Here is a 24,559-nt window from a genome sequence, read left to right on the forward strand (position 1 = left end):
GCGATCTCGGCTCACTACAACCTTGGCCTCCCGGGTTCCAGCAATTCTCCTGCCTCAGCCTCCCAAGTAGCTGAGATTACTGGTGCCTCCCACCATGTCTGGCTAATTTTTGTATATTTAGTAGAGATGGGGTTTCACCATGTTGGCCAGGCTGGTCTCAAACTCCTGACCTCAGGTGATCCACCCGCCTCGGCCTCCCAAAGTGCTGGGATTACAGGAATGAGCCATCACTCCCGACCTGAAGTTTTTTATACAGAAAATAGTGCTAGACCGCTGGATTATAGGAAGATTGTGCTGGCAACAGGTATAAAATTACTTGGGGGCAAGGAATAGGGAAGTTGAAAAATAGGAGGCAAGATGCTCATGCTAGATGTTTATTGCAGTAGTAAAGGTAGTCAATAATGAGGGCATAAATTAGAGTAGTAGTGCTAAAAATGGAAAGGAGGGGTCAATGGAAAGACATCACCACTAAAATTTATTTATTTATTTTTTTTTTCACACGGAGTTTTGTTCTTTTTGCCCAGGCTGGAGTGCAATGGCGCGATCTCGGCTCACTGCAACCTCGGCCTCCCAGGTTAAGCAATTCTCCTGCCTCAGCCTCCCAAGTAGCTGGGATTACAGGCGCCTGCCACCATGCCCGGCTAATTTTTTTGTTTTTTAGTAGAGATGGGACTTCTCTTTTTTTTTTTTTTTTTTTTTTTTGAGATGGAGTCTCGCTCTGTCGCCCAGGCTGGAGTGCAGTGGCATGATCTCAGTTCAGTGCAAGCTCCGCCTCCCGGGTTCACGCCATTCTCCTGCCTCAGCCTACCCAGTAGCTGGGACTACAGGTGCCTGCCACCACGCCTGGCTAATTTTTTTGTATTTTTAGTAGAGACGGGGTTTCACCATGTTAGCCAGGAGGGTCTCGACCTCCTGACCTCGTGATCCACCCGCCTCGGCCTCCCTAAGTGCTGGGATTACAGGCGTGAGCCACCGCACCCGGCCGAGACAGGGTTTCACCATGTTGGCCAGGATGGTCTCGATCTCTTGACCTCGTGATCCACCCACCTCGGCCTTCCAAAGTGCTGGGATTACAGGTGTGAGCCACCACATCCAGCCTATTTATTTTTTTGAGACGGAGTCTCGCTCTGTCGCCTAGGCTGGAGTGCAATGGTGCAATCTCCGCTCACTGCAACCTCCCAGGTTCAAGCGATTCTCCTGCCTCAGCCTCTGGAGTAGCTGGGATTACAGGTGCCCGCCACCACACTTGGCTAATTTTTTTTTTTTTTTTTTGTATTTTTAGTAGAGACAGGGTTTCACCATGTTGGTCAGGCTGGTCTCAAACTCCTGACCTCAGGTGATCCACCCACCTTGGCCTCCCAAAGTGCTGGGATTACAGGTGTGAGCCACCGCGCCCGGCCTACCACTAAACTTTAACCATTTGAGTTAGCTTATCACTGATAACAGAACAGCTGCCCCAGCCAAGAGGTGGTAGACCTACAAGTTCTTAATTCTCAGTCCTATTACATTTGATTTGATGGAAACTAGAAGGAAAAGTAGTAAACATACACAGAGAAAATTCTCTATCCTGTTAGAAGTACTAAGTGATTACAGTACTGTTTGTCACTTCTCTCTCCTGAGTAAACACTCTTAACAATCGCAGGTAACAAGCTTCTCAAAGAGTGAGGATCTGGCAGTACCCACCAGTCAGTCTTACTTTCATCACCTCCTACTCCCCATCAGTCTTCAATATATTAACATTGAGAAGAAATAGAAATGTATGAAAAGTACGTTGGGGAAGGCAAATTATCCTAAATTAAACACAGTCCCTTTTCTTTTTTTCCAAAGGAAATGGTTGTTGATCCTATGAGGAGTTAAATTATAATAACACATGCCAGGGAGATGATGTCAAGAAAGGCGTGGTTAGGCCCTTTACAAGTTTGGAATTCCTTTAGTCCCAAACATTTCCTCTTTCAATCTCACCTATACTCAAATCTCTCTACTTAGGCAACTTCTTCAAACATTGAAGAAACAGTGTTGAGACCCTGTCTCTTTTTACTTCAGCCTTTTTTTTTTTTTAATGAACCAAGTTATTGAAGGGCATTAAAACTGATGTTTAAAGAAAACCCACGAAATTATCTTGCAGAATCCCTCTTTGAAATCCACATTTTTCCCCTTTAGTAACTATTTTAATTCCAAAGAAAGGAAAAAAAAATTAACACTATTTCCTGAGAAAAAAAGTCTGCCTTTATTAGGCATTACATACTTGTTGACTGCATTCCTGTATTTACCACCAGCCAATAAAGAGTAAGAAAATTATGACTGTCATGGGCTCCTCAGTAAACATCTTTCTGGATAAGTGAAGTGTATATTTCAAAATAAAACAATCCTACTTTTCATGTTTTTTATTTTATTTTATTTTATTTATTTATTTTTGAGATGGAGTCTCACTTTGTTGCCCAGGCTGCAGTGTGGTGGCACAATCTTGGCTCACTGCAACCTCCACCTCCTGGGTTCAAGCAATCCTCCTTCCTCAGCCTTCTGAGTAGCTGGGACTATAGGCATGCACCACCATACCCAGCTAATTTTTGTATTTTCAGTATTTACGGGGTTTCACCATGTTGGCTAGGCTGGTCTCGAACTCCTGACCTCAAGCCATCTGCCAGCTTCTGCCTCCCAAAGAGCTGGGATTACAGGGGTGAGCACTGAGCCCAGTCTAAGTTAAATTTTTACAATAACTTTTATTAGTTTCAGTAAGAAACAATAACTTTTATATACAAGTTATATATAGGTAGGGCGTGGTGGCTCACGCCTGTAATCCCAGCACTTTGGGAGGCCGAGGTGGGCAGGTCACTTGAGGTCAGGAGTTTGAGAACAGCCTGGCCAATACGGTGAAACCCCGTCTCTACCAAAAATATAAAAAATTAGCCAGGCATGGTGGTGGGCCTCTGTAATCCCAGCTACTCAGGAGGCTGAGGCAGAAGAATCACTTGAACCCAGGAGGCGGAGGTTGCAGTGAGCCGAGATCACTCCACTGCACTCCAGCCTGGGCGACAGAGCGAGACTCTGTCTCGAAAACAAACAACAAAATGTTATATATCAAAGTTGGCCGAGGTGAGAGGCTCACTTAAGCCCAGTAGGTGGAGGTTGTAGTAAGCCGAGATCATGGCACTGCCCTCCAGCCCAAGCTACAGAGTGATACCCTGTCTCAAAATAAATGAATAAATAAATAGGCTGGACAGTGGCTCACGCCTATAATCTCAGCACTTTGGGAACCTGAGGCTGGCAGATCACTTGAGGCCAGGAGTTCGAAACCAGCCTGGCCAACATGGCAAAACCCCGTCTCTACTAAAATTACAAAATTTAGTTGGGCATGGTGGCGCGCACCTGTAGTCCCAGGAGGTTGAGGCAGGAGAATCGCTTGAACTCAGGAGACTGAGGTTGCAGGAAGCCAGGATTGTGCTACTGCACTCCAGCCTGGGTGACAAGGTAAGACTCTGTCTCAAAATAAATAAATAAACAAATAAATAAAATTTAACTGGGTATGGAAAATACACAAATTACATAAGCAAATGCATCTATAACACTTTCCACAACAGAGAAACACAGTAAGCCCTACTTGACAAGACAAAGAGCAACACAATAATGCTGTAGTTTAAAAACACCCTCCCTAGTCTTCTAGTGTTGAGGAAAAAAATTAAGTAAAATAAAAATAAAAATATGGGGCCAGGTGCAGTGGCTTACGTCTGTAATCCCAGCACTTTGGGAGGCCAAGGCAGGCAGATCACCTGAGGTCAGGAGTTCAAAACCAGCCTGACTAACATGGTGAAACCCCGTCTCTACTAAAAACACAAAAAATTAGGCAGGCGTGTTGGCGGGCACCTGTAATCCCAGCTACTCAGGAAGCTGAGGCAGGAGAATCACTTGAACCCAAGATCGTGCCACTGCACTCCAGCCTGGGTGCGATAGAACAAGACTGCATCTCAAATAAATAAATAAATAAATAGGCCGGGCGTGGTGGCTCACGCCTGTAATCCCAGCACTTTGGGAGGCCAAGGCGGGTGGATCACGAGGTCAGGAGATCGAGACCATCCTGGCTAACATGGTGAAACCCTGTATCTACTAAAAATACAAAAAAACTAGCCGGGCGAGGTGGCGGGCGCCTATAGTCCCAGCTACTCAGGAGGCTGAGGCAGGAGAATGGCATGATCACGGGAGGCGGAGCTTGCAGTGAACCGAGATCATGCCACTGCACTCCAGCCAGGGGGACAGAGTGAGACTCCGTCTCAAAAAATAAATAAATAAATAAATAAATAAATAAATAAATAAATAAATAAAAATATGGGCCGGGCTTGGTGACTCAAAGTGCAATCCCAGCACTTTGGGAGTCCAAGGCAGGCAGATCACTTGAAGTCAGGAGTTTGAGACCAGCCTCGCCAACATGGTAAAACCCTGTCTCTACTAAGAATACAAAAAAATTGGCCGGGTGTGGTGGCACTCCTGTAGTTCCAGCTACTCGGGAGGCTGAGGCAGGAGAAATGCTTGAACCTGGGAGGTGGAGGCTGCAGTGAGCTGAGATCACGCCACTGCACTCCAGCCTGGGTGACAGAGCGAGACTTTATCTCAAAAAAAAAAAAAAGTAAAAATAAAAATATGAAAACTCTCTGCATTCACAAACTTATATAGGCACAAAAGGAGTCATATGCATAGCCACAAAGTGATGCACAGATACCGCATCCTGATATCTGAACATAACATTGACTTATAAGAACCCAAAGAATTGACAAATACATTAGTAATTAGTAATTATGTATCTATCCAACCTCCCCCACCAATCCCAATAATTCCTGAATTGTCAAACCTTACAGTTATCAGGAAGAGAAGAGATTTCAACCCAAACCCACAACTATACCTCTTGTCCCTTATACTATCCTAGATTTAGAAGCTAGTTAAATTTTTCCTATACTCCAAGGTGGGAGAGGGAGTAGAGAACGAAAAGAGATTTTTAGATAGCTTCAAATACATGAAAACTCTAATAGGGAAGCAATTCATTTTGGGAATTCATTTTATTTTAATGAGTTCTGGGTAACCTGAGAGACTAGGAGGGAAAAAAATCAGGAAAGAAATTTTCACATGGTACTCTCCAAGGTTTGAAAAGAATAAAGACACATGAAATATTTCCCTTTCAAATATATATGTATAATATATAATGTATTATCTATACATACATTTGATAAAGGGATGTCAGCATATGTACATATAAACATACATTGATAACCAACAAATACGTATAAACTCATATTTCATTTCTTTTTGAGATGGAGTCTTGCTCTGTCACCCAGGCTGGAGTGCAGTGGCACAATCCTGGCTCACTGCAACCTCCGTCCCCCAAGTTCAAGTGATTCTCCTGCTTCAGCCTCCTGAGTAGCTGGGATTACAGGCGCGTGCCACCAAGCCCAGCAAATTTGGGGTTTCACCATGTTGACCAGACTAGTCTTGAACTCCTGACCTCAAGTGATCCACCCGCCTTGGCCTCCCAAGTGCTGGGATTACAGGCATAAGCCACTGTGCCCAGCCTCATTTCTTTTTTAAAGTAAATTTCATTGTGTATATTTAAGGTATATAACATGTTATGGGATACATATAGATAGTAGAAAGGTTACTGTAACAAAGTAAATTAATCATCCCACATAGTTATCCCTTTTGTTTCTCTTTGTGGCAAGAGGAGCTAAAGACTGCTTATTTAGCATGAATCCCATATACATACAATTTTATTAACTATGGTCCTCATGTTGTACATTGGATCTCAGGATTTGTTCATCCTACATATCTACTACTTTGTATCCTCCGACCTATAGCTCCCCATTTCCTCTCCCCTCTACCCATATTTCTTTAGGATATAAACAGAATGAGTACCACATAGACTAAGCCCATAAATCAACACTAAGTGTTTTGGGTCTAAACATTTACCCACTGCATTGATCAGACACTTTTGTTTAAATCTACCTGTAATGGTCTCATTGGTACATGAGAAAGCAGCAGGAATTGTTCCTCACCCTCCAACATTCCATTAGATGAGCAAAAGATTCCCTAAATGTCCATGTCACATTTTTTTCTTAAAAGAACAGCTATAACACGAAGAGAGGGTAAAGCGTCTTCTTCCTGCTACAGCATGAAATTCCTCCTAATCAGTATGCTGTGTGCCCTGAAATGCCAGAAACTGCCAAATATATTCCTTGTCAAATATGGACAAGATTGTCCATCTCTCCCCAGATTGCCCAAGGACAGCACAACTCTCAGGCAGCCATGGGTTAATCATAAAGACTCCTAGGGTCACTGCAAAGTCTGGCTATCTGCAGAGCTCCAAGTATCAGCTCAAATGCAAGATCCAAAGTATCACAGCGCTCTGTGCCTTAATCCCAAGGTGCGAGGTCTCTCAAGACTCCTTCTCTATAGGCTGGGTGGGGTAGGATCTGTAGTCTAGAAGAATATACGCAGCTCTTGATAAACTGTTGTGGCTTCCCTGACTATCTATGATTTCAGCTATCTAATACTACTGCTGGTATGGGTAGGAGGGAAGGTTGGGGAGAGAATGGAAACAGTTAATCAACAAATAAAATAATCTTGTAGGGGGTGGGGTGGACTGGGGGACAGGGTCTGAGATGACATATTATCCTTGTGGAGACTGATACATCAGCAGGAAGTCAAACTAACTTCATTTCATAAGGATACAAACTTGCAAGCTTGATTTGTTTTTAATTCCCCTGTCTTTTCAGGCCTCACAAAGACTGTAAGTTCCTTGAACTCCAGAACCAGGTGAGAAAAGATGCCGAAAGAAGTAGTGGAAAAGGGAGAAGCACGGTGAGGAATTAGGAATCTTGAGAGAGAAATCCCCTTCCCCTCTTTAAAAAGAATGTAAAAACCAAGGGCATTGCCAGATCCCCAGAAAAAGAAGTAGCTAGACACCAAAAAAGCGCTTTTCCCTACCTTCTTGTTGTTTCTATTGTAGCCAAAAGTCGAAATCCCAGGCCTGGAAGTCACCGATAGCAGCATTTTCTCTTTAATGTTAGGGAACGAGTGAGAGAGAGCGAGAGAAAGGGAGGGGGTAAGAAAGACGGGGAGGGAGGGAGGAGGGGAGCGAGGGAAAGGGGGAGAGGGAGGGAGGAAAAAAGGGAGGGGGAGGAGAAAGGAGGAGAAAAGGAGCAGGAGGGGAGAGATGAAGGGGGGCTGCGGGCAGAGAATGAGCTCGGGCTGCTCCTTTACGTCACTGAGAGAAGTTAACAGAGTCTGAATGAGGCAGAGGCACTTCGACTGGGTCCTAATGCCCAAGATGTTATTTTTTGTTTGTTTTTCACAGTCTCAGGAGTTAAAGCTAGAAAGCAGAGTTCTTAGGTCTAACCCCTTTCAAATTTATCCCCTTTCCTCTATGAACAAGTTCTGATTCTCATATAAAGACAACAAGGGCTTTATTTCCACCCTTAGATCTCAGCTATAAGATTTCAAGCTTGATTTTAAAGGGGCTCCTGAGACATTGCCTTGGAGAACACGTTAAGAAAAAACCAGAGTTAGAGACAGAGTGTTTGAGATAAGCTCAGGGCTTCCCCTACTTTACATTTACAGTGATTTTTTTTTTTTTTTTAGACAAAGTTTTACTCTGTCACCCAGGCTGGAGTGCAGCGGTGCAATCCTGGATCTGGCTCACTGCAACCTCCACCTTCCGCAATTCTCCTGCCTCAGCTTCTCGAGTAGCTGGGATTACAGGTACCCACCACCACATCCAGCTGATTTTTGTATTGTTTAGTAGGGATGGGGTTTCGCCATGTTGGACAGGCTGGTCTCGAACTCCTGACCTCAAGTGATCTGCCCACTCAACCTCCCAAAGTGCTGGGATTACATGCGTGAGCCACCACACCTAGCCCATTTGCAGTGATCTTAATATACAAAGGAACAAACAGAGGAACACACCAAAGAGCAGAGCTAAGCAAAACAGAGTATGGGGTATAACTAGTTTCAGATTCTTAGATCTGTTTCTCTTGGCTCATACCAATGGGCTGATGCCCCTCACCCCTATTTCAGATTCTCCAAGGAATGATCAAACTGGACTATATCATGAAACTTGGGGCCTAGGCATTTCTTTAACAATTGCAGGCTATCTTATTTAACACTTTACCCTACTATTTCCTCGTCTTTAAGATCCATGAAACTGAAACAATTACAGTAACTCACCAAACCTGGAATTTATGTCTAAATTGATGTCCACAGTTGGGATATCTGCTTCGAGTTGTCTTTGAGCTGTCAAAAAAACCCCAAAAAAAACAAAAAAAAAACCTACTTAAAAAGCATATGCTTCAAACAGAATAAAAACACAAAATTCTTAGGAAGGGATATAAATTTCAGAGTCAAGAACCTAATAGAGTTGCAACACTTACCTCTATTAGTTTCCAAAGAATGTCTTTGTAGGAGTAACCTTAACAAGAAAGGAAACCAAAAACTTCAGAATGATATCCAGTAACCCCTACCAATCCAAGTGGAATAGAGATATAAAATGAAAGCCTTCAAATCCATTCATAAGGCCACCTTGCTGCCATCCTAAGTATTCTCTTGAGATATAAATTAACCCTGTCTGTTTTATGACAACAAATATTAAGCCCAAACCCGCCCTCAAATGAAGTTCTGGTCTCTATTCTAGTTTCCCTGTCACTTTTTTGCTATGATAGTGGAACAGACAGTATTAGCATTCTGCAGAGTAAATATACATACCCTACCCCCAATCTCTAACTTTCATTTCCAATAGGACAGGAAGTGCCTGCTCAGCTCAAGGGACACAGGAAGGGTGGGACAGCCTCAGTGTGGGAATTGCAACTGAGATTGGAAACACAGCAGCCAAATGCAGTAAATAAATAAATGAAGACATCGCTCAGTGATACTTTTTTTTTTTTGAGACAGAGTCTTGCTCTGTTGCCCAGGCTAGAGTGCAGTGGCAGTATCTCAGCTCACTGCAACCTCTGCCTCCCAGGTTCAAGCAATTCTCCTGCCTCAGCCTCCCCGGTAGCTGGGACTATAGGCGTGCCCCAACATGCCTGGCTAATTTTTGTACTTTTAGTAGAAATGGGGTTTCACCATGTTGGCCAGGCTGGTCTCGAACTGCTGACCTCAGGTGATCCGCCTGCCTCAGTCTCTCAAAGTGCTGAGATTACAGGTATAAGCTACTGAGCCTGGCCCCAGTATATATTTTTTAAGTCCCTTTTCTGCTCTCAGAGACTCTCAACCAATTTATCCTTGCTGTTTAGGCCCTTGGATGATATCTTCTCCTTTACCCTAACAATGTGGTACAGAAACCTTTCTCTTGAAGGCCTGACTCATAAAGGCAATCAACCCAATTTAACCTTTTTTTTTTTAAGTCTAATTTTTCTTTCTACTTTTTGTTTTTTTTCCCCCTGAGACAGAGTCTCACTCTGTCGCCAGGCTGGAGTGCAGTGGTGCAATCTCGGCTCACTGAAATCTCTGCCTCCCAGGTTCAAACGATTCTCCTGCCTCAGCCTCCTGAGTAGCTGGGACTACAGGCATGCGACACCATGCCCAGCTAATTTTTGTGTTTTTAGTAGAGACAGGGTTTCACCGTGTTGGCCAGGATGGTCTTGATCTCTTGACCTCATGATCCGACCACCTCGGCCTCCCAAAGTGCTAGGATTACGGGCATGAGCCACTGCGCCTGGCCTTTTTTGTTTTTGAGACAGAATCTCACTCTGTGGCCCAGGCTGCAGTGCAGTGGCATGATCTCAACTCACTGCAAGCTCTGCCTCCTGGGTTCAAGCGATTCTCCTGTCTCAGCCTCCTGAGTAACTGGGATTACAGGCACAAGCTGCCAAGCCCGGCTAATTTTTTGTATTTTAGTAGAAACAGGGTTTCACTGTGTTGCCCAGGCCTGTCTCAAACTCCTGAGCTCAGGCAATCCAACCGCCTCGGCCTCCCAAAGTGCTGGGATTACAGGCATGAGCAGCTGCACCCAGCTGAGAATTTTTTTTTATAATAGTCATCCTAATAGGTGCGAGGTGGTATCTCATTGCAGGTTTTCTGACTGTTGTTGTTGTTTGTAAACTGACAGTTCATAATTGTATGTGTTTATGGGTACAAAGTGAAGTTATGACTTATACATATAATGTAGAATAATTAATTCAAGCTAATTAACATATTTATCACCTCAAATACTTACTATTATTATTATTTTTTAGATAGGGTCTGGCTCTGTCGCCTGGGCTGGAGGACAGTGGCGCGATCTCGGCTCACTGCAGCCTCTGCCTCCCAGGCTCATTATCTTTTTTTTTTTTTTTTTTTTTGTGAGACAAGAGTCTTGCTCTGTCACCCAGGCTGGAGTGCAGTGACATGATCTCAGCTCACTGCAATCTCGACCTCTCGAGTTCAAGCCATTCTCGTGCCTCAGCCTCCCAAGTAGCTGGAATTACAGGTGCACAACCACCACGCCTGGCTAATTTTTGTATTTTTAGTAGAGACAGGTTTTCATCATGTTGGCCAGGCCGGTCTCGAAATCCTGACCTCAAGTGAGGCAAGTGATCCACCTGCCTCAGCCTCCTAGAGTGCTAGGAGCCACCAAGCCCAGCCTACTTATCATTTTTGTGGTGAGAACACATGAAATTTACTCTTTTAGCAATTTTGAAATGTATAATACACTATTATTAACAATTTTAACCACACGTGCAATAGAGCTCACAAAAAAAATCTTATTCCTCCTAAGATTTTGTACAGTTTGACCAGCATCTCCCCATTTCCTCCATTCCCCGACTTGTGGGGGTTTCATTGGTTTTTTTTTGAGACGTAGTCTAACTCTGTTGCCCAAGCTGGAGTGCAGTGGCACGATCTTGGCCCACTGCAACCTCCACCTCCCAGGTTCAAGCGATTCGCCTGCCTCAGCCTCCTGAGTAACTGGGACTACAGGCACACGCTACCACGCCCGGCTAATTTTTGTATTCTTAGTAGACACAGGGTTTCACTATGTTGGCCAGGCTGGTCCTGAACTCCTAGTCTCGTGATCTACCCGCCTCGGTCTCCCAAAGGGTTGGGTTTACAGGCATGAGCCACCGAGCCCGGCCGGTTCCCCAGCTTTCTGTAACCACCATTCTATTTTCTGCTACTGTGAGTTGATTGTTTTAGATTCTATGTATAAGTGAGAACTTACAGTATTTGTCTTTTTGTGCCTGGCTTATTTCACTTAATGTAATATTCTCCAATTCCATCCATGTTGTCACAAATGACAGAATTTCCTTCTTTTTTAAAGTTGAGGCTAAATGAGGCAGCTCACACCTATAATCCCAGCACTTTGGGAAGCCAAGGTGGGAGGATCACTTCAGCCCAGGAGTTCAAGACTAGTCCAGATAACATAGTGAGACCCCATCTATACAAAAAATAAAAAAAATTAGCCAGGTATGGTAGTGCACGTCTGTGGTCCCAGCTACTTGGAAGGCTAAGGTGGGAGGATTACTTGAGTCCAGGAGTTGGAGGCTGCAGTGAGCAATGATTACGCCACTGCATTCCAGCATGGGTGACAGAGTGAGACCCTGTCTCAAAAATAAATAAATAAATAAAGTTGAATAGTACTCCATTATATATATATAGCATATTTTCTTTATACATTAATCTGTTGATGTCTTGGCTACTCTAAATAGTGCTGCAATAAACATGGGAATGCAGACATCTGTTCAATGAACTGATTTCAAATCTTTTGGGTAAATACCCAGAAGTGACATTGCTGTTCTTGAACAAGCGAGACCAAGCTGGTCTTGAACTCATGGTCTCAAGCGATCCTCCCACTTTGACTTTCCAAAATTCTAGGTTACAGGCATGAGCCACTGTACCCAACCCAATTCTAATATTCCTAATGTGTTATAGTCTCACTTTTCATTCCTTAATGCTTAATGATACCTTAGAATTTTAAGTAGTTGAGACTTCACCCCTATAAAAAAAAAAGGGTGGTGGGGCAAGAGACCAGGCATAGTGGCTCACGTCTGTAATCCAGCACTTTGGAAGGCTAAGGTGGTTGGATTGCTTGAGCTCAGGAACCCAAGACCAGCTGGACAACATGGTGAGAGCCTCGTCTCTATTAAAATATATATATACACACACACACACACACACACACACATATATATATATTTGTTTTAAATAGTTAATGCCAAGCACATGGCTTGTGTCCATAATCGCAGCTACTCAGGAGGCTGAGGCAAGAGGATAGCTTGAGGCCAGGAGTTCCAAGACCATACCAGTAACAGAGCAAGATTCTGTCTCTAAAAAAATTAAAATTAAAAAAAAAAATTAGCTCAGTGTGGTTGTGTGCGCCTATAGTCCCAGCTACTGGGGAGGCTGAGACAGAGGGATTACTCGAGCCCAGGAGTTCAAGGCTGCAGTAAACTGTGATCTGTCACGACACTCCAGCCTGGGCGACAGAGAGAGACCCTATTTCTAAAAAAATACATAAATAAATATGTAATAAAATAAAAAGTTTAAAAAATAAAATCAAATTAAGAAAAAATTAAAAACAGTTAAAAACCATGAGTTTTAGAAAAAGGCAGACCTGAGTTCAAATCCTGACATCAGGCTGGACACAGTAGCTCATGCCTGTAATCCCAGCACTTTGGGAGGCCGAGGTGGGCAGATCACTTTGAGCCAGGAGTTTGAGACCAGCCTGGCCAACATGGCAAAATGCTGTCTGTACTGAAAATACAAAAATTAGCTGGGTGTGGTGCATGCCTGTAATCCCAGCTACTCGGGAGGCTGAGGCATAAGAATCTCTTGAACCTGGGAGGCAGAGATTGCAGTGAGCTGAGATTGCTCCACTGCACTCCAGCCTGGGTTGACAGAGCAAGACTGTCTCCAAAAAGAAAATTAAAATCCTGTCACCACTGTTAGTTACTACTTATATGACTTTAGACCAAGTTACTTAACATCTCTCATTCACCCATGTGCAAAATGAAGATAATACTTCACTTTTGCACTAGGAGAAATTACCTCACATATCTGATCCCTACTTTTCTCATCTGTAAGATAGAATAACAAATAGTATCTACTCCCTAAAATTGTAGTGAAATGAAATAAGGCAATGCGTATAAAGCCCTTAAGAAGGTGCCTGACACTTGGTAAACACCCAATAGATGCTAGCTTCATTGCGATTAATTACTCTACCGCCTGCCAGCGTGTATCCCTCTGGGTATCATATAACCCAAATTTGAAGATCTGAAGTGAGCAATTCCAGAAACTGGCATCTTAGTTACATTCAAAAGATTATCCTAGAATCACACAGGCTAAACTACATACCTCGAAAAGTTTCAGGGATCATCCAATTTAATTTCTTCCCTCTCCCCCATAAGCATACAACCTGATTATTCATAAATTATTTTCATAATTCTCAGTCTCCTGGAAATTGGTGGAATATGTCTTATCGCTAGAAAAAAAAAAGGAAACAAAATAATACAAAATCAAAAAACACTAGATACAAGACACCCCAGCTCCCATTTCTCTTTGAGTCCTACCATCCAAGAAATAAAAACAAATCTGGCAGAAAAAAAGGGGGACTTCCTTACATGCTAAGATTTAACCCCATTCCTCTACTCTACAAGTAGAGAATATCAGATAGAAGGGAAATAAAGAAGGATCTAATTCAATAAGCTCTACTTATATTAACTAATACAAAAACCTAAATGTTTGTTTGTTTGTTTGTTTGTTTGTTTTTGAGACAGAGTCTCTCTCTGTCACCCAGGCTGGAGTACAAAGGCATGATCTTGGCTCACTGCAACCTCCACCTCCTGGATTCAAGCAATTATCCTGCCTCAGCCTCCCAAGTAACTGGGATTACAGGTGATTGCCGCCACACCCAGCTAATTTTTTGTATTTTTAGTAGAGAGAGGGTTTCACCATTTTGGCCAGTCTGGTCTTGGAACTCCTGATGTCAAGCGCTCCACCCGCCTCGGCCTCCCAAAGTGCTGGGATTACAGGTGTGAACCACCGTGCCTGGCCTAAAAATCTAAATTTGTATAGTCTAGTAAGTTGGGACCACAGAAGTAAAAGGACCCAGATATGCAAACTGTTGCCAAGGGTGTATTATGTTAAAGAGCACCAACAAAACTGGAAACTAAATCCTTCATTCTGGTGAGTATATATATTATAAACATATATATATGTATATATATTTTATGACAGGGTCTCACTCTGTCACCTAGGCTGGAGTGCAGTAGCACAATCACGGCTCACAACAGGCAGCTTTGACTTCCCCAGGCTCAGGTGATCTTCACACCCACCCCACCCCTCCCCACCCTGTAGCTGGGACTACAGGCATGCCCCACCACACCTGGCTAACTTTTGTAATTTTTTTTTTTTTTTTTTTTGGTAGAGACAGGGTTTCATCATGTTGCCCAGGCTGGTCTTGAACACCTCAGCTCAAGCAATTTGCCCACCTCAGCCTGCAAAAATGCTGGCATTACAGGTGAGTATATTTGTAAAGGAGTTATGGAATTCCGTGGAAATGATGGGGAAGGTAATGGTGTTCTGTGGTTAGATCCAGGAAGTATATGGGAGGAGGAAGAATCCTACTTCCTCCAGTGTATTTACTTTGACGCCCTTCTGCTTTGCCCATTATATTGCCCACATTTTTCCAGATTTAGCCAATGCCTCACTAATTCTTGGTTCTCATGAACCCAGCACTCAGGAATTGTTTTGAAGGGAAAAAAGCAAAATGAGAGCTATCTGTAACCTCTTTGGGGAAGAGACATTTGTACCTGATTCAATATAGGCTTGTGATTTCTCCTGAAAAACAACTTTTTAACAAGTGTCCAAGGTGAAGGAGTAGGGGCTAGATCAACCCCAAAATGTAGCTGAAAAATGTCCCAGCACTTTGGGAGGCTGAGGTGGGCAGACTGCTTCAGTCCAGGAGTTCAAGACCAACGTGGGCAACATGGCAAAACCCCATTTCTGCTAAAAATACAAAAAACTAGCCAGGCATAGTAGTGCACATCTGTAGTCTCAACTCCTCAGGAGGCTGAGGTTGAAGAGCCACCTGAGCCTGGAAGGTCGAGGCTGCAGTAAGCTGAGATGGCGCCACTGCACTCCAGCCTAGGCAACCAAAGTGAGATCCCGTCTCAAAATAAAAAGAAAAATAAAGAAAAATGTTTGCATGCCTCTATTGGCCCCTCCATATCAAGGTGGAGAACTCAGAAGAATGTATTACCTGTAGATGTGTTGGACCCTAGCGAGACATTCCAATGGAGACAACCTGGTGTGGTATATGTGTCTGAACGCAATGAGACAGGTCAGTTTGCATGTGAGGCTCTGAATGTGGCTCAGAGACCTGAACAAGGTATATTAGAGCCAAATAAACATTTTTCCCTAGGTGTAAATACTCCCTGTGGATTATCTTTCCATTCCACTGATTTACTTTTGTGTCCAAAATGCTATGTAATGGAAATAGTCCAAAATTTGAGTTTATTGGCCGTGTGCGGTGGCTCACGACTGTAATCCTAGCACTTTGGCAGGCTGAGGTGGGCAGATCACTTGAGGTCAGGAGTTTGAGACCAGCCTAGTCAACATGGTGAAACCCTGTGTCTACTAAAAATACAAAAATTAGCCAGGTGTGGTGGCACACGCCTGTAATCCCAGCTACTTGGGAGACTGAGGCAGGAGAATCACTTGAACCCGGGAGGCGGAGGTTGCAGTGAGCTGAGATCATGCCACTGCACTCCAGCCTGGGCAACAGAATGAGACTCTGTCTCAAAAAAAAAAAAAAAAAAAAAAAGTTCAGTTTATTTCCTGGTAAAAAGATGAGATTATGTCTTGGGGAAAAGTAAAAAACAAAAACAAAAACAAACAAACAAAAAACAAACAAAAAACAGTTTATTGAACATACCAGTTTCCTTAGGCAAGAAACATTAATGAGCTACATCACACAGTAAAGCAAAGCTTAGCCGTGACCCCTTCTGATGTAGGATGGAATGACAAAATTGGTCTAAAACTAAAAATTGGAAAAGTTTGTCTTTTCACCTCTTTGACTTACCTCACTGGCAAACAAGAAAAAAGACAGCTCTAAAGAATTATTTCTTTCACACCCTGGATATCAGTGCTAACAGGCTGTATTCTCCTACAGCAACAGATATTCCTGGCCAAGCATTGCTACAGAGAATATTCTAATAAAATTGTCAAATGGACTTTTCCTTTGCCAGACGCTGAAGGAATACAGGAACGAAATCATTTAGAATCACTGGGCTAGAAAATTACCATATTGTAGAACGAAAAGGCTGGAATGGATTCTATGTAACCCAGAATATACCACATTGATTATATGGTGGTATTCATTGTATTCTCTTTTTATTTTATCACCTACCAGAAAGATTTATTCTCTAAATGTGTGTTTCCTTCACACCTGAGGCATTAATTTTGCTTGGCCTTGGCCTCATCTATCCCTCAAATAAATAACTCAGATGATTCCAATAGGGCCCACAACTGATTCAACAATTAGGATGAATCAAATGAAACTGCTGTCTCTATAGGTTAAATCTTAATCTTTTCATATCATTGAATACTAGCAATTTCATATGGTCAAACTAAATATTGCAAGAAGTATGAGACTGTGGGGATGATAATGAACCAAAACAGTGATTAATTGGATAGTTCCTTCCCCTTGTCCTCTCTCATTTTCAGATTAAAAAAGCAAATCCCAGAGAGGCAAACTCACTTACACAAGGTCATAGGGGTCAAATAGCAGCATAAGTGACACCAGAATCCAGATTTCTTCATTTTTCTTTTTTTTCTTTTTTTGAGATGGAGTCTCGCTCTGTTGCCCAGGCTGGAGTGCAATGGCACAATCTCAGCTCACTGCAACCTCCGCCTCCTGGGTTCAAGCAATTCTCCTGCCTCAGCCTCTGGAGCAGCTGGGATTACAGGCACGCATCACCATGTCCTGCTAATTTTTGTATTTTTAGTAGAGACGGGGTTTCACCATGTTGGCCAGGCTGGTCTCGAACTTCTAACCTCAGGTGATCTGCCTGCCTCGGCCTCGCAAAGTTTTGGGATTATAGGTGTGAGCCACTGCTCCTGGCCAGAATTCAGATTTATTGACTCAATTCTACCCTTTCTATTTGCCCATAAAATAATTCCAGTAAATATGTACTTTGGGGTCAGAAATAATAAAGGAATAATCCTAGGAATCCAGAAGTGAAAGATTCAACTATTTTCCTCAAGCCAGCCCCTTACCTCAAGTAGTTGTCATATTCAATATTCTGACTTATTCTTAACTTACATACTGGGTAATATTTCTAGGGATAAACTTACAACACAAACAGCAAGAGGTTTGTTGAAAACCACATTTGCTGAGAAGCACTCCTAATGAAGCTTCTACCTGAGTTTTGATTTGCTATATATTTAGAAGATAATTTGCTTTAGATCTGCTTTCCAGATAATTAGGACCATATCCTAAAACTCTCAGGTGAAATATAAGATTTGAATATAAGGGCTGGGCATAGTGGCTCACACCTGTAATCCCGGCATTTTGGGAGGCTGAGGCAGGCAGATCACTTGAGGTCAGAAGTTCGAGACCAGCCTGGCCAACATGGTGAAACCCTGTCTCTACTAAAAATACAAAAATTAGCCGGGCATAGTGGTGTGGGCCTGTAGTCCCAGCTATTCGGGAGTCTGAGGCAGGAGAATCACTTGAACCCAGAGGCAGAGGTTGCAGTGAGCCGAGATTGCACTACTGCACTCTAGCCTGGGCAACAGAGGGAGACTGTCTCAAAAAAAAAAAAAGAGAGAGAGATTTGAATGTAAGAAATAATTGTTTTTCTATTTTTCCTGTTCCTATGGTGCTGAAAAAGTAATTGTTAAAATATCAATATACATTAGTTATATGGTCACTAGTCATGAGCAGGTTCACCAGAAGCATAAACTTGATGAGGACAGAGACTGTGGCTGTTTTGTACACCTTTATATCCTTAGCATTCAGCAGGACCTGGCTAATTTAACATTTTAAAATATTTGTTAAATGAATAAATGGACTGTCTCAGAACACAAAATTTACATCTGAAAAAAAATGTTACTAATTAAAAATGGTAAGGCCAGGCGCGGTGGTTCACGCCTATGATCCCAGCACTTCTGGGAGGCTGAGGTGGGTGGATCATGAGGTCAGGAAATCGAGACCATCCTGGCTAACATGGTGAAATCCTGTCTCTACTAAAAATACAAAAAAAGTAGCCAGGCGTGGTGGCAGGCACCTGTAATCCCAGCTACTTGGGAGGCTGAGACAGGAGAATGGTGGGAACCCAGGAGGCAGAACTTGCAGTGAGCCGAGATCTTGCCACTGCACTCCAGCCTGGGCAACAGAGTGAGAATCCGTCCCCCCCGCCAAAAAAAAAAAGAAAAAAAAGAAAAAATGGTAAAAGTAGGGCTGGCAGTGATGGAATGGCACATTAGAACATCTAGGAACTTTTCCCTTTATATTTACAATATATTATTTTCTTTTTTTGGTTTTTGAGACACGGTCCTCTAGCGATCCTCCTGCCTCAGCACCACCCCTGACAAATAGCAAAGACTACAGGCACATGCCACCAGGCCTGGCTAATTTTTAAATTTGTTGTAGAGATAGGGGTCTCATTATGTTTCCCAAGCTAGTCTCAAACTCATGGCCTCAAGGGAGATCCTCTTGCTTCAGCCTTCCAAAGTGCTGGGATTACAAGTATGAGCCACCATGCCTGGCCTGATTTTCTTTTTATTGCCTATTTTTGTGTCTTGGAAGTCAGACAGCTTGAACTTACCTATGTCTCCTAACAGTGGAGTAAGCCCACTCTCACCTGCGGGCTAAAGTTAAACTGCCATTAAAGACATCACATCAAGAGGTCAATTACAAATTTGTATTCCTGTAACATTTTGTTTGAAATTTTCATAGGCTTTTTTTTTTTTTTTTTTTTTTTTTGAGACAGAGTATTGCTCTGTTGCCCAGGCTGGAGTGCAGCGGCACAATCTCAACTCATGCAGCCTCTGCCTCCCAGGTGCAAATGATTCTCCTGCCTCAGCCTCCCCAGTAGCTGGGATTACAGGTGCACATCACCATGCCTGGCTAATTTTCGTATCTTTAGTAGAGATGGGGGTTTCACCATGTTGGCCAGGCTGGTCTTGAACTTCTGACCTCAAGTTATCTGCCTGCCCCAGCCTCCCAAAGTGCTGGGATTACAGGTGTGAGCCACCACAGCTGGCCTTTTTAGGCTATTCTTTGACTCTGCTTCACAGTTCCACCTCCACGAGCTCTTGCTCCTAGATTGTCAACTCCTAGAAGGCAGGCACCAACTTTACTAATCTTATTATCATTAACAGCTAAACATAATTTAACTCAAGATTATTCACTGAAAGAATACAATTTTCACTTTAAGTATTTCACCTTCGATGGGAAAGTGAGCGTCCAATAAATATAACAGTAAGAGAAACACTGCCATCTCCTGGGTAAAACGGGTTGTGCCTCCTTTAGCAAATCCTGGGAAAAGAAAGTATAGAATTTGCAGTGGGTAAATCAGGTTATGAACCTGCAGCTAGAGAATCAAAGCAAACTCGTCAAATTTTAGATTGCTAAAGACAAACTTTTTTTTTTTTTTTTTTGAGACAGAGTCTTTCTCTGTTGCCCAGGCTGGAGTGAAGTGCCTTGATTATGCCTCACTGCAGCCTTGACATCCTGGGCTCAATTGATCCTCCCACCCCTGCCTCCTGAGTAGCTGGGACTACAGGCACATGCCACCATGCCTAACTAATTAAAAAAAAAAATGTGGCCAGGCGCGGTGGCTCACGCCTGTAATCCCAGCACTTTGGGAGGCCGAGACGGGCGGATCACAAGGTCAGGAGATCGAGACCATCCTGGCTGACACGGTGAAACCCCGTCTCTACTAAAAGTACAAAAAACCAGCCGGGCGAGGTGGCGGGCGCCTGTAGTCCCAGCTACTCGGGAGGCTGAGGCAGGAGAATGGCGTAAACCCAGGAGGCGGAGCTTGTAGTGAGCCGAGTTGGCGCCACTGCACTCCAGCCTGGGCGACAGAGCAAAGACTCCGTCTCAAAAAAAAAAAAAAAAATTAACTTTAAACAAATTTTTATTACACAAAGGTTGTCACATAATTGGATATTTCTCTACTTATTCTCATTATCCACAGAAAGGCTACTTAACTTCTCATCAGGTGGTGGCAAGCACTAAAATCCTGATTTTAACAGAATAGTAGTAAAAATGCCTCAGTGATTTAAGTTGAAAGCAGTACATTGGTACATGGCTCTTGTACCCAGTATCAGGAATGTACAAATGTTTTTTTATTCAAAAATACAAAATAAAAGGCTAATACCAGGAGGCAAGGAAGCAACTTTCTGAGAAGTCAACTAAGAAATGAAGTCTTCCCAGTCCACAATGAGGTCTCTTGCCTTTGAGCTCAGCCTTCATTGACTGGATTACCTATTTGGAAGTTAATCACAGGCAGCCTTGTGACAGCTAATGATTATGGAATCGATTTCACTCTTAAATTGCCTTAACTCTCCAACTAAATTGTAAGCTGATGAAGGGTAGGGACCTTGCCTGATTCAGCTTTGTACCATTCTCCTCCCCACCTCCTAACAAAACCCCACTTGGTGTCCTGTCACATGTGATATTTTATTGCAGTGCATTACTTCTTACTTTATATCACTAGGAGATTAATTCATCACATTTCTATGCTGATGTGCTAAATGTAGAGAAAAAGTAAGTGTGTCTCATAATGTACCTAAATACAAGGACTGTGTATTGTGAAAAAAAAATAAATAAATAAATTATCTGGAGGCATGGACAATGACAGCAGCAAACCATTATATATTTTGTCAACTGAAACCAGTAACTGATGGTTATAGTGATTTTCAGCCAGCCTTTTTCTTCATTTTCTCCAACTGACTTCTCTGAAGTTACTGGTGAGGAATACTGCCTTGGGTTTCCTGTCACAGTTCATTAATAAAGGTAAAGCACTAGTCTAAGAGTTAGAACATGCCACCTCCCATACCACCTCCCATTCCACCCATTGCACCCGTTCCATGGTCCTTCTCGTCTTTAGGAATTTCTGTGACTACAACTTCTGCTGTAGTTAACAGAGAGGCCACACCAGCAGCATCCAGTAAAGCAGTTCTCACAGCCTTTGTTGGGTCAATAATTCCTTTTTCCACCATATTCACAAAATCTCCAACCATAGCATATAACCAACTTCTGAGGAACTTTGCATAATTTTCTCAACTATCAAAGATCCTTCAACACCTGCATTCTTAGCAATGGTCATTGCTGGAATTTTGAGTGTTCTTTTAATAATTTCTATACCAATTTTTTTATCTTCATCAACTGGAGTCAATGAGTCCAAGGCTGGAATGCATTGAAGCAGGGCACAACCCCCTCCCAATACAATGCCTTCTTCAACAGCAGCTCTTGTAGCATTAAGGGCATCTGAACTCTGTCTTTCTTTTCATTCACTTCAACATCATTTGTCCCACTGACCTTCAGCACAGTTACTCCATCTGAAAGTTTTGCCGCCATTCATTCAGTTTTTCCTTTTCATATTCACTAGTTGTGACATCTAACTGCTCAATGGTTTCTTGAATACATTTTTTTCAGTTTGAGCTTTGTCACCTTTTCCTTTTAAGAGCATGGCATCGTCTTTGGTCACAATGACCTCTCCAACGTTTCCTAAGTCATGAGGCTGAATGTCTTCAAGATTTACGGTCAGCTCCTCTTCTCCAAACACTGTACCACCAGTAGCAATAGCCATACCTTTAAGCTGGTTCTTTCTATTGTCACCAAACCCTGGAGTCTTGATTGCCACAACCTGAAGACCAACCTTTAGCTTATTCAAGACGAGTATACTTAGAGCTTTTCCATCAATGTCTTCAGCAATTATGACCAAAGGCTTACGGTGAGCAGTGGCAATTTCAAGAGCAGGTACAATGGACTGGACACTAGAAATTTTCTTTTCACTCAACAGAACATAGGCATCCTGGAATTCACATTTCTGACCTTTTGATGTATTAATAAAGTATGGAGAAAGATAGCCTCGATCAAACTTCATACCTTCAATAATCTATAATTCATCATTCAGTGTTTTTCCATCCTTTACTGTGATGACACCCTTTCTTCCAGCCTTTTTCATTGCATCAGAGATTATATTGCCAATTTATTTGTCTCCGTTTGCAGAAATCGTAGCAATCTGTGCAATTTCTTCAGGGGTCATCACAGGTTTAGACTGCTTTTTAAGTTCAACAATTACAGCATCAACAGCTAACATCACACCTCTCCTGATTTCCACTAGATTAGCACCTTTGCTAATCTTCTCGAAGCCTTCCTTGGCTATAGAGCATGCCAGTACAGTAGCAGTGGTAGTGCCATCCCCAGCCTCTTCATTTGTGTTATTGGCAACATCTTGAACAAGTTTAGCTCCAATGTTTTTATATTTATCCTTTAAGTCAATTGACTTTGCAACCGTCACACCATCTTTTGTTACTCTGGGACTTCCCCAGCTCTGCTCAATAATCACTGTTCTTCCCTTTGGCCCCATTGTAACGGCTACAGCATCGGCTAAAAGGTCTGCACCTTGAAGCATTAAGGCTCGGGAATCTGCACCAAATTTTACATCTTTGGCATAAGCCCGAGTGAGATGAGGAGTCAGTACCCTGGACACTGGTCTCATCTGGCGAAAGACTGTAGGTAACCAAAGCATTTCTGCGGGCCGGTGGCAGGGCGTGCGCGCAGCGAGACAGGTCGTCACTGGCGAGTGAGGGCTAAAAATTTTTATAGAGATGGGGTCTCACTATGTTGTCCAGGCTGGTCTCAAACTTCTGCACCGAAGTGATTCTCCCGCCTTGGCCTTACAAAGTGCTGGGATTACAAACATGAGCCACCATGCTTGGCCTGCCTTCTTTAAATGTCAATGCAGGTTTGCTATCATCAACTTATTAAAATGTGATTTTGAACATAAAAATATGCTCACATTAAAACTACATGGAGTAGGCCGGGCATGGTGGCTCACGCCTGTAATCCCAGCACTTCTGGGAGGCCGAGGCGGGCGGATCACCAGGTCAGGAGATCGAGACCATCCTGGCTAACATGGTGAAACCCCATCTCTATTAAAAAATACAAAAAAATTAGCCGGGTGTGGTGGCAGGCGCCTGTAGTCCCAGCTACTCAGGAGGCTGAGGCAGGAGAATGGCGTGAACCCGGGAGGCGGAGTTTGCAGTGGACTGAGATCCTGCCACTTCACTCCAGCCTGGGTGACAGAGCAAAGACTCTGTCTCAAAAAACAAACAAACAAAAACAAACAAACAAACAAACAAAACTACCCGGAGATACCATTTCTCACCTGCCAGACTGGCAAAAATCCAGAAGCTTACAACAAACTGTTGGTGAGACTGTGGGTTAAAAGGTACTTTCAAGCTTGGGCAACATAGCAACACTCCATCTCTAAAAAAAAAAAAAAAAGTTTTTAAATAAGCCAGGCACAGTGGCATATGCCTTAGTCCTAGCTACCCAGAAGGGTAAGGTGGGAGGATAGCTTGAGGCTGCAGTGAGCCAAGATCATACCCCTGCACTCCAGCATAAGCGACAGAAAAAAACCCTGTCTCTACCAAAAAAAAAAAAAAAAGGCAGGGAGGGCACTTTCATATATTGCTTGTGGAAAAACAAAATAAAATAATGCCTTTCACACTATCTACCAAAATTATATGTGTATTGACTCTTCAACCCAACAGTCCCACTTGTAGGAATAGATCCGAAAGATACAATTGGCAACAAGAAGAAGAGACAGTACATACAAGGCATCTTCACAGCAGTAAGCAAGAAAGCTATCAAAGACTACTGGGGTTATGTCAAAAGGATTCAAGAATCAACTTTAGAAGCCGGGCATGGGGGCTCACACCTGTAATCCTAGCACTTTACGAGGCAGAGGCAGGAGGTCTGCTTGAGACCAAGAGTTCAAGACCAGTCTGGGAAACACAGTCTCTATTGAAAAAAGTGAAAAATTAAATGAATAATATTTAAAAAGAATCAACTTCAGTGGGTTGCTATTGTCCAAAGATGGTACAGTTTGAGCATCAAAAAGAATAACTACAAAGAATGTAAACATGCCAAATTTAATAAAATCCACAAGTTCATAATAATTTTTCAAAGCCCTAATTGATCGTCTTTAAGAGAATATTACATAATCAACTTACTATCCCTAAAACTAGTAAATAAAGGAAAACAAGTTGAATATATAGCCTGCCTTTTCTATATGAATTGTTTCTCAGAATAACCAAGTAATTGATGAAGAAAATCCTCCTTTACAGATGAATACAAAATAATAAAGAAATAAGGAAAACAGGCTGGGTGCAGTGGCTCATGCCTGTAATCCCAGCACTTTGGGAGGCTGAGGCAGGTGGATCACGAGGTCAGGAGATCGAGATCATCCTGGCTAACACAGTGAAACCCCGTCTCTACTAAAAATACAAAAAATTAGCCAGGCGTGGTGGCGGGTGCCTGTAGTCCCAGCCACTCGGGAGGCTGAGGCAGGAGACTGGCGTG

At 42.9% G+C, this 24,559-nt stretch overlaps 2 protein-coding genes, 1 long non-coding RNA gene and 1 pseudogene across 10 annotated transcripts in view; 2 read left to right on the plus strand and 2 right to left on the minus strand.

Annotated features, from left to right (window-relative positions):
• The window catches only part of LOC105474129 (RNA binding motif single stranded interacting protein 2), a 96,392-nt gene extending 87,689 nt beyond the window's left edge, over window positions 1–8,703 (minus strand). Inside the window, exons 1-2 of one of the 8 annotated variants that reach the window (XM_011728551.3) lie at window positions 8,409–8,703; window positions 8,206–8,271 (exon numbers count right to left, since the gene is read on the minus strand). Coding sequence is in view for 4 of the 8 variants with exons in the window: in XM_011728547.3 (XP_011726849.1) it covers window positions 6,967–7,032 (66 nt within the window). In the remaining 4 variants the exon portion in view is untranslated. Of the gene's footprint in view, window positions 1–3,366; window positions 3,461–6,966; window positions 7,361–8,205; window positions 8,272–8,408 lie in introns of those variants that run through there. The other 7 variants (XM_011728553.3, XM_011728552.3, XM_011728547.3 and 4 more) reach the window with 7 other exon arrangements.
• On the plus strand, window positions 6,352–7,726 carry LOC139356736 (uncharacterized). Its single transcript, XR_011609110.1, has 3 exons — window positions 6,352–6,403; window positions 6,756–6,840; window positions 7,621–7,726. It is a non-coding gene; the product is annotated as an uncharacterized lncRNA (long non-coding RNA).
• A 5,748-nt stretch (window positions 8,704–14,451) lies between the features above and the next one.
• The window catches only part of LOC105474135 (glutaminase 2), a 36,614-nt gene continuing 26,506 nt past the window's right edge, over window positions 14,452–24,559 (plus strand). Inside the window, exon 1 of the mRNA XM_071071594.1 lies at window positions 14,452–14,470. The gene's annotated coding sequence lies outside the window, so the exon portion shown is untranslated. The remainder of the gene's footprint in view (window positions 14,471–24,559) is intronic.
• Window positions 20,836–22,939, minus strand: LOC105474133 (60 kDa heat shock protein, mitochondrial pseudogene; annotated as a pseudogene).

This window comes from Macaca nemestrina, chromosome 10 (assembly GCF_043159975.1).
Source record: "Macaca nemestrina isolate mMacNem1 chromosome 10, mMacNem.hap1, whole genome shotgun sequence".
In the NCBI taxonomy this organism is placed as follows: domain Eukaryota; kingdom Metazoa; phylum Chordata; class Mammalia; order Primates; family Cercopithecidae; genus Macaca; species Macaca nemestrina.